The sequence below is a fragment of the Xenia sp. Carnegie-2017 genome, unplaced genomic scaffold, assembly GCF_021976095.1.
Source record: "Xenia sp. Carnegie-2017 unplaced genomic scaffold, XeniaSp_v1 HiC_scaffold_3, whole genome shotgun sequence".
Taxonomy (NCBI): Eukaryota; Metazoa; Cnidaria; class Anthozoa; order Malacalcyonacea; family Xeniidae; genus Xenia; species Xenia sp. Carnegie-2017.
The window spans coordinates 9,148,818-9,158,471 of record NW_025813493.1 but is presented as its reverse complement, the minus strand read 5'-3'; the positions used below and the strand labels follow the sequence as shown (position 1 = coordinate 9,158,471).

Below are 9,654 nucleotides of genomic sequence, written 5' to 3'. Positions count from 1 at the left end.
TTATTACAAACAACTATTCCTTATCAAACAATATTTTCGCCCTGATAGGGGGGGGAGGGGGCAAACTTAGGTCCCCGTTGTATTGCGACCTTGTTTGTGAAGCACTGAAAAAGTATACACGAAAATATATATATATATATCTAACCCTAACACTAACCCTAACCCTAACCCAATATAGTCGTATGTCAATCGTATGTACTCGTATGTCACTCGTATGTACTCGTATGTCAGTCGTATGTACTTGTATGTACTCGCATGTACTTGCATGTACTCGAGTGGTATTTTAGTCACGATCTTTTCTCAAGCTGTAGAATTTCCCTACAAATTTTGGGCCAGGATAATAAAGCAATATTTGTAATCCTCAGAATAAGATCTTTAAGACGATGCTAAACACAAGCATATTGCAGCGTGTTAACTTCTTCAAAATATTACTTGGAGCTTATAAGAGTCTGTATGCAGTCTTAATAGCTTATAAAAAATGAGTTTGTTGAAGAATACTAAAATAGTCATGCCAAGCAATGGGTTTGACCTCAGATTAGACTGCCGGTCTTGTTATCCTCTATGAGTTGCATATGGTAACATATATAATGACAAATAACAGTTGAACAGAGAAATATTACTATTTGAGAAATTTTATATGTGTGCATTCATGGTACTACAAAACATTGATGATAAACTCAAGCTTCATGGTGGAATTAACCTACATCAACATTATCTTTGCTTAAATTTAAAAAAGGCAAGACAGACGCTATTCGAAAACGTAATGTTAATACGAATAAAGACTTTCCTACAACAACATTGTTTGGGGGGAAACAGGAAAACACTTACAGACGTCGAAGACTTGAAATTTATTATAAAGTCGATGTTTTTTTGCCCTTCATTTTGATCATGAACAAGGAATTGTTTTGTCCTAAACAACTTCCAAATACTAAGTGATGTTAAGTAAGTCTACGTTCATTAATTAACAAAATATTAATCAGAGCTTTTGTGTGTCTGTTTGCAGTCGAAATAGCTAATAAAAATGAGTTTGTTGAAGAATACTAAAATAGTTATGCCAAGCAATGGGATTTGACCTCAGAATAGACTGCCGGTCTTGTTATCCTCTATGAGTTGCATATGGTAACATATATAATGACAAATAACAGTTGAACAGAGAAATATTACTTTTTGAGAAATTTTATGTGCATGCATTCCTGGTACTACAAAACATTGATGTTAAACACAAGCTTAATGGTGGAATTAAGCTACATCAACATTATCTTTGCTTAAATTAAAAAAAGGCCAGACAGACGCTATTCGAAAACGTAAAGTTAATATGAATAAAGACTTTGCTACAACAACATTGTTTGGGGGGAAACAGGAAAACACTTACAGACGTCGAAGACTTGAAATTTATTATAAAGTCGATGTTTTTTTGCCCTTCATTTTGATCATGAACAAGGAATTGTTTTGTCCTAAACAACTTCCAAATACTAAGTGATGTTAAGTAAGTCTACATTCATTAATAAACAAAATATTAATCAGAGCTTTTGTGTGTCTGTTTGCAGTCGAAATAGCTAATAAAAATGAGTTTGTTGAAGAATACTAAAATAGTTATGCCAAGCAATGGGATTTGACCTCAGAATAGACTGCCGGTCTTGTTATCCTCTATGAGTTGCATATGGTAACATATATAATGACAAATAACAGTTGAACAGAGAAATATTACTTTTTGAGAAATTTTATGTGCATGCATTCCTGGTACTACAAAACATTGATGTTAAACACAAGCTTAATGGTGGAATTAACCTACATCAACTAACCTACATCAACATTATCTTTGCTTAAATTAAAAAAAGGCCCGACAGACGCTATTCGAAAACGTAAAGCTAATATGAATAAAGACTTTGCTACAATAACATTGTTTGGGGGGAAACAGGAAAACACTTACAGACGTCGAACACTTGAACTTTATAATAAAGTCGATGTTTTTTTGCCCTTCATTTTCATAATGAGCAAGGAATTGTTTTGTCCTAAACATCATCCGAATACTAAGTGATGTTAAGTAAGTCTACGTTCATTAATTAACAAAATATTAATCAGAGCTTTTGAGTGTCTGTTTGCAGTCTAAATAGCAAATAAAAAATGAGTTTGTTGAAGAATACTAAAATAGTTATGCCAAGCAATGGGATTTGACCTCAGAATAGACTGCCGGTCTTGTTATCCTGTTCGAGTTGCATATGGCAACATATATAATGACAAATAACAGTTGAACAGAGAAATAAGACTTTGCTTTGACAACATTGTTTGGGGGGAAACAGGAAAACACTTATAGACGTCGAACATTCAATATAAAGTTGATGTTTTTTGCCCTTTATTTTGGTCAAGAGCAAGGAATTGAAAAGTAAAATTAAAGATATCGAAAAGTATGTGGTAAAAAGAGCAGGAGTTAGCGTCTTAGAAAAACTTTAATGGGAATAAACAATATCTTGAGCATGCCTAAATAGGCTTTGAACTTAATTTATTCGGCAGCCTTTGAAGCTAAAACCTAAAAACAATTTTGGTCTGACAACTGACGTTTTTACGTCAATGTCGCTAGACATACGCATCATTGTCTGGCTAAGCTTCCTGCCGTTGCTTTTGCAAATAGACTTCCCTAGATGCTTTGCATGAGGTATAAGGCAAAGCTGTTTGCTAATATAAAGCTGCAGTTTTTCTAACATTCGTAACAGAAGGATCAGAAAGAAAAAACATTGAAACAAGTGTGGAGAAATTTTACAGAGTAGTACAAAGCTAACGAAAAAAAGAGAAAGGTATCTTTTTTATTTGACTAATACATGCTTTATCAATTTTAAGCTCATGTCACCGTAATTTGCAGATTAGTTTTATAATTTATTATATTTGTAATGTATGTGAAATTTGATTTAAAACTACGGTTGTTAAGTAGAATGCTCCTATAAACAAATATTTACAAAACTAGTTATAGCGTTTATAGCTCTTTGCTAAAGTTGATCGCTTTGAGCACAAATTTAACATTTTGCATCAAGTTATCGAAACCAAAGTTTATAAACCTTAGTGGCGGACTACATTAAAGATTTACGGTCTTTTAAAGTTCAAGCCATGAACTTACATGAGCCAATCTGCGAAAGAGAACTCTGAAGTCAATGCCAAAACGATAATATCAATATTGTTGTAGCAAAGTAATTTTTTGCATTCAAAAAAGGTTTGATAATACACTGGAAAAAAGAAAGATTCTGGATGTCGTGTCAAAAAAGATTTCTCTCTGTACTCATAAAGACGTGTTCTGAAAGGCTTTCCAATTTGCCTCATTTGAAAATTTATATTGATCATTCGATTTATGAGGAGAAAGTCGAAATGCGACAAGAAAATTGCACTGACCAGGAACTTTGCTTGTTTTTATTCTGTTGATCGCTATTTTATTAGAAGATTTACTTTTAATTGACCTCAATGATAATGGTAAAATGACGAAGTCATACACAATTTTTCGAAGGAAATATGTTTGAAACAAGATGGATTGTATAGGCTAAATTACAGAGTATCCATCAACTCGGACTTGTTGACTGCACATCCACATTTTCAGCGGACTAGGATACACACTGTCTATATTATGCCTCATTCATCATTTTGTAAATTCCGCGTATAACAAGAGAAATTCGATATGTCATACAAAAGATTAAAGTATCATCAAGCGTATCAAAGATTTTCTTCCAGAACAACAATTATTTAGGGTTAGGGTTAGGTTATGGGACAGGATTATGAATAGAATTAAGGTTAGGGTTTGTTACATGGTAAAGGGTACGTGTGTTTTGGTAAGTGTTACGATCTCATTTCAAATTATTGTTTTGGTAAGAGTTAGGGTGGGGTAAGGATTTGGATTAGGAGTTGTGGTAGTGTCAGGTTTAGAGTTAATTTTCGTCACGGGAGGAATTCAAATCATGTTTCGCTTGGGTTTAAAGATAATGATAAGATTTAAGTAGCGTGATATTAGTTTGCTATTTTGTTTTTCTAAATTGAAGTCACTGCATTTCTTCATGCTATGTTTTCATGCTAGGAAAAAGCTAAATGTGTACGCACGTATCCGCGTACTCAATAGAGATCTTATGTTTAAGGGAATGCAACGGCAGCGGCAACTATCGGGAAATGGAATGGTCGCGCGTTTGACGTTGCCGTTTCCCGCTTAAATTTAACCTTACGATTGCATGTACTCAGATTTTTGCGTGTAAATACAAATTCATTAAAATTTAATACGCCAAGTCTTAGGGAAATTACTATGTTCGCTCATGCTTTGAACGCAATAGATGATGAAGAATTTGTTCTGCTATACCATGTAACTCAACCCAAAAGCCCTAGGATATCGTTTTCGCGTTATGAAGACTTTGATGTAGATCGAATGACAGATGATGAATGTTAAGCAGAATTTCGCTTCTTCCGAAATGATATTTACAACCTTGCTTAAGTATTGGAATTACCTGGGAAATAAATTACTATAATGGACTAAAAGTAGACAACATTCAGGGGCTATGTATTTTTTTGAAGAGGTTTGCTTATCCGTGATATTATTCACAGATTTGCCAGACCTGAACCTCAGTTGAGCATGATATCGAATCAATTTCTGAACGTAATTCATGAACGATGGCATCATTTGCTCATTGATCTTAACCAGGCGTGGTTGCAACCAGAAAATTTAGAGGAGTTTGCCACAGCTAAACAGCAAAAGGATGCAGCTCTTAGCAACTGCTGGGAGTTCATCGATGGGACTGTTCGTCCTATTTCACGACCAGGTCGATTGCAACGTACACTTTATAATGGACACAATAAAGTTCATGCTATTAAGTTTCAATCCATTGCAACACTATGATAGCTAATCTTTATGTTTAATAAAGCATCTATAATACGATTACGTCATCTTATTGTCCATTGCATATTTGCGTATCCACTAAGGCATCTTACTGACTGGGGCATCTTACTGACTGACTGACTGACTGACTGACTGACTGACTGACTTACCGACTAACTCACTGACTCACTGACTCACTGACTCACTGACTCACTCACTCACTGACTCAATGACTGACTGACTCACTCACTGACTCAGTGACTGACTGAGTGACTGACTCACTGATTGACTGACTTACTCACTCACTGATTGACTGACTTACTGACTGACGGTGGTGTATATGAATTTTCAATTTTATTGTTTTGTCTTTTTCTGCCCACTATTCCACACCGAGCATTAAAAACATTCGTACATCTCTTATGCTTACTCAAGGTGTTAATTAGAATATCCGGCATTTTGCCTTACTAAAAACCTTCCTAAATTAAAAATTCCTTCATGACAATGGGAGTATATAATTATATTTTATGTTTTCTTCAAAAAACCGTACCAATGATAGTTAAAGTCGCCTCTAAACGAATGACTATTTTCTATACGTGCATGTCTTTCTATTTGTAGAATATGGTTCTGCTTAAAGAATTTGCAATAATGACTGTGTTATTGCATTTAACAATCCCATCTACAGTTGAGTCATCATTTGTCGTAGATGGATGCTTCTCGTCCATTCCAGGAAGAACCACTTCAAGAAACCTTGGACGTTACAATTCCAACCACAAATGTCAAATTGTATGTAAAGATCTCAAATTCATAATTGCAGCGACGAAAGGTAATCTATGCCGTTGTGGAAACGTATATCCTGAAGGAAAAAGAGTAAAAGATTCTCGTTGTGCAACATCATGTCGATCATGGTCGTCTTGTCACGGTCCTAGCAGTTGCTGTGGTGGTCGTAATGCATATTCTGTTAGTGTTGTTGGAGACGTTGATGTAGCAAAACATGTTCTTCAAAGATTGTCTGTGAAGTGGCAGAAGAGCGTATCCTACAGAAGAGATGTGAAAGGACTCGTTCAAAAACCTAGTCGCCGGAGTCATATTGACAACTGGTGGAGTAGCTTTGACTCAAGAGGATGGTCAACGTGTGGATATGGAAGATACATGATTGGAATGTACAGAAATAAACGAACCAAGTCCGATCCTATCAGCCGAATTGAAAAAGTGGATTGTTATGATGCACCTGGATATCTATATTCCTCATCAAGGGATCGAGAATGTTATAAGCATAATTGGTATAAGACATTTGATAGGAGAGGTTGGGCATTTTGTAATAATGGTTACTACATGGCTGGGCTCTACAGATCATCTGGAAATAAACTGTCCAATATTGAAAAAGCTTATTGTTGTCGTCCTAAAACTCAAGTAAAACAATGGGGTCACTGCTTGAGAAAGAACAACTGGAAATCGTTTAACAGAAGAGGATGGAGTGATTGCCCATCGGGTTATTACATGACTGGATTGTACAGAAATAAATGCAACAAGTTGTATTGCTTGGAAGAGTACTACTGCTGTAAAATGGGTAGTTACATTGGGCAAAGGCTAGTAGTAAGATTAAGAGACAATAGAGGCAATTTGAGGAAATGCTCTATGGACCCAAGAGACAAATCAATAACAGCTTCGACTTTTCAATGTACAACTTTGTCAGGTTCTTATTCGAAAATTTTGAATTTAAACGCAAAAAACTTTATCTTGAAAAATAAGACACCATTCAGTGTTTTTAAACTTCAACCAATTCCTAATTTTCGTCCAGTTGTTTGCTCAGGTTTTTACAAAAAATATACTTGTAGGAAACGTCTTTCAATAACAATTTCCGAATCTTCTACGCTTATCACCACTTTTGGTTTCTCTACTTCAGTCACACGTGGTTTTTCTGCATCAATTTCAAGTGGGAAAGTTATAAAAACACCAGTATCGGTCACATTTTCCAAACAAATATCTAAAACAAAGTCCTTCTCCAGGGGATCACGAAACACAAAAACAATTTCGAAAACAGATACAACAGACGTCTCAATCAATGTCCCACCAAACGATGAAATTACAATTAATCTCATGAAATCTGTTCAGGATCTGACATACCAATGGAAAGCAGAGTTTGAACTTGATGGATGGTATTCTATCGAGTGGAATAAGTCTGGTCTTGAAAAATTTCAAGCAGTGAATACTGTATTATCAGGTCCCAAAGAAAAAATAAATGCATTTGGTACATGGAAATATCCACGCACTGGTGTCATTAAAGTGTTGATCACTGACAAATATGGGAAGCTAAGAAAAGGTAGTTGTGAACACAAACCAGGCAAAGCTAAACAATGTCGGTTGTAAGAAAGATGTTTGCTTCTAAGAAACATTTTGTATTTTCTACTTTATTTTACAAAGTTCAATTAAACATTAGCTGCCTTGTTTAATAAATGAAACATTTTTAGTTTAGGAAAAAAAACGTTTGAGTAGTTAAGTGTGCTTGTGACTAAGTATCAATATTTACTGAATGTTTTGGTCTGGAAAAACGATTGACTTATCAATGTTGATTGATGTATTTTTCTTTCTGTATCACAAAATATACTCTTGTCCAATTCTGAGTGAAAAGAACTACTTGACCTTTGATTCACACTTGTGCGTTAGTCGGAATGGTGAAGGAAATTGTCATCGTATTTCGACATATAACCACTGGAGATATTAGATTGCAGACGGGTGTTGGGCAATACGTCCACATAACCGAAAATGTGTATATTTTTAGACCTTGAATTTTGGAGTTAAAGGTAAGACTATATGCTTAAAATATTTGGCGAGAAGCGAAATGAGTCATTTTTTACTACTCAATCATTGAAGCAACAATTATTAAACAGATCTGAGCAATAAACTTAACTTATTTTTATAAATAATATTATTTACGAATGAAAAAAATTCTCCTATCCTTGTGAGTGCACCATAGTGACTAGCAACGCAGTTTTTAATGCTTTTTTTTAACAGAAAATTACAGAAAATAACTTGGCTTCGAAAGATCGCCTAATCTGAAACTTTGTATCTTTGCTATTGGACGAGACAAAATTCGAAATCCATATTTTCGCAATCCATCAAGAAAAGAAGTCTTGAATCAAAATGCAAAGAGTTGGTAAAACATTTCCTATGGAACAAAATACTTTTTAAAAAAAGTCAGAATCAACTTAGCACGATAATTTCATTAAATTTTCTTACATTGTTTTTATGTACCAAATATAAATTAAATTTCGATTAGTTGAGAAAAGAGGTTTTTTGTTGCGCTGTACTACGATGATTAATTTTGTGCTTGCTACCATGAAACAATTTTAATAGGTTACTGAGATTTTCGGAACCTATCAGTGGACATATTGTATTCAATCTTTAATAATTCTATTAAAAATAAAGTTCTACACAGAAATTTTCGAATTTGAATCATTGCAGGGAAAAACAATAAGCTTCAGCTGTTGCCGATTTGTTTATCTTACTATTTTTACGATGTTTGAGAAAGTATTCATTACTATGATTTTTTATACTTCTTTTCTAAAGTAAAGCTATTAAATTTGTTTTAAAATTTACATAAAGGGCCAACTAATTCAGGTAGATGTTTGTGATCATCGCTCTTATTTTTCATATCATCCACTGTTATTGTTTGAATTATCACTTTCTCATCATCACCTGTTTTCACTTTGAAAATATCATCTCCGTCTTGCTTGTACAATGTTTTTTCAAAATAACTATGAAAATGTTGTTCAATTAACTGTGTGCCATGAATCATGAGTAGAGTGTCATGCTGGATATAATGTAGCTGAGTACTTGCATACCATTTCAAGCACGTTCCTGTTTGTGTTGCAATACTCCGATACGACCTTTTCCCATCAATTACGTCACATACAGATATGTCATTTGAGACTTTCGACTCTTTCCACCTTCGATGATGCAGAAATCGCCTATTTTGAGAGACGTGATAAGAATAGAAATCAAATTTGAGGTGGAGAAATTTACGCGAAAAAGCAGGAGCTACAATAAAATGAAAATGGGTTCTTTTTGCTAATAACAATCACACCTTATAGACTTTCCTTTTTCTTCTAAATTTTTCTTTAAATTTGCATTTTCAATTTGCAACAAACGAACTCTAAAATACACTTCCAGTCTTTTTTTAAGTTCATCAGAACAAATTTACCCTAACTGTACTATTTAACACTTTTTACTTTTCAAAGATATACAAAACATTCAATAAATTTACCTGGTCTCCAGATTTTCTAGATGTTGTTTTTTTCTTTTTCTACTTTCCTGTGCAGATATCTATAATTCAATCACAATATGTACGTATGAATTTTTGCAGTAGAAAAGCAGCACTTTGTTTTACGTTTTTAATCTTTATTTGTAATTTGAAATGGTACAAAAATAATATGAGGCATAGTTATTGTTAAATTATGCAGAAACTTCATATATAAATGTTAGAATAAGATTTTTATTCAAATAAACATTGCTATGAATGTACTTTTTTGGAAATAAAGTGGCGATGACCAGTGGCGAGACAAGTCCTTGTTCCTACAATGCAATTTTTTAGATGTTTCTTTTTTTCACAAATTTATTCAATTTTTTCCCCAGTAATAATTGAACAAAACAATATCTGCATTGCAAGAATGGCTTGGAATTGTTACTGTGTTTAGTAAAAGTGTTTTTATATTGGTAAGAAGTCCCAACATGACTTATTTTCACAGTAATCTTGCATTATGAAAAAACTCATCTTGTACCTCATTAAAATATAGGAAATTAGGTAATAAAAACTTAAT

At 33.9% G+C, this 9,654-nt stretch overlaps 1 protein-coding gene across 1 annotated transcript; it reads left to right on the top strand.

Moving 5' to 3' along the window:
- Positions 1 to 2,459: 2,459 nt before the first annotated feature.
- On the top strand, positions 2,460 to 7,465 carry LOC124454401. The gene is made up of 2 exons (XM_047005210.1): positions 2,460 to 2,792; positions 5,453 to 7,465. Exon 2 carries the CDS (start codon positions 5,456 to 5,458, stop codon positions 7,202 to 7,204), a length of 1,749 nt encoding a protein of 582 aa, XP_046861166.1. The 5' UTR covers positions 2,460 to 2,792; positions 5,453 to 5,455; the 3' UTR covers positions 7,205 to 7,465.
- The last annotated feature ends 2,189 nt before the right edge of the window (positions 7,466 to 9,654 follow it).

What these genes read in the sequence shown, in the direction of transcription:
- LOC124454401 (XM_047005210.1), top strand. Translation starts at nt 5,456, where the DNA reads ATGGTTCTGCTTAAAGAATTTGCAATAATGACTGTGTTATTGCATTTA.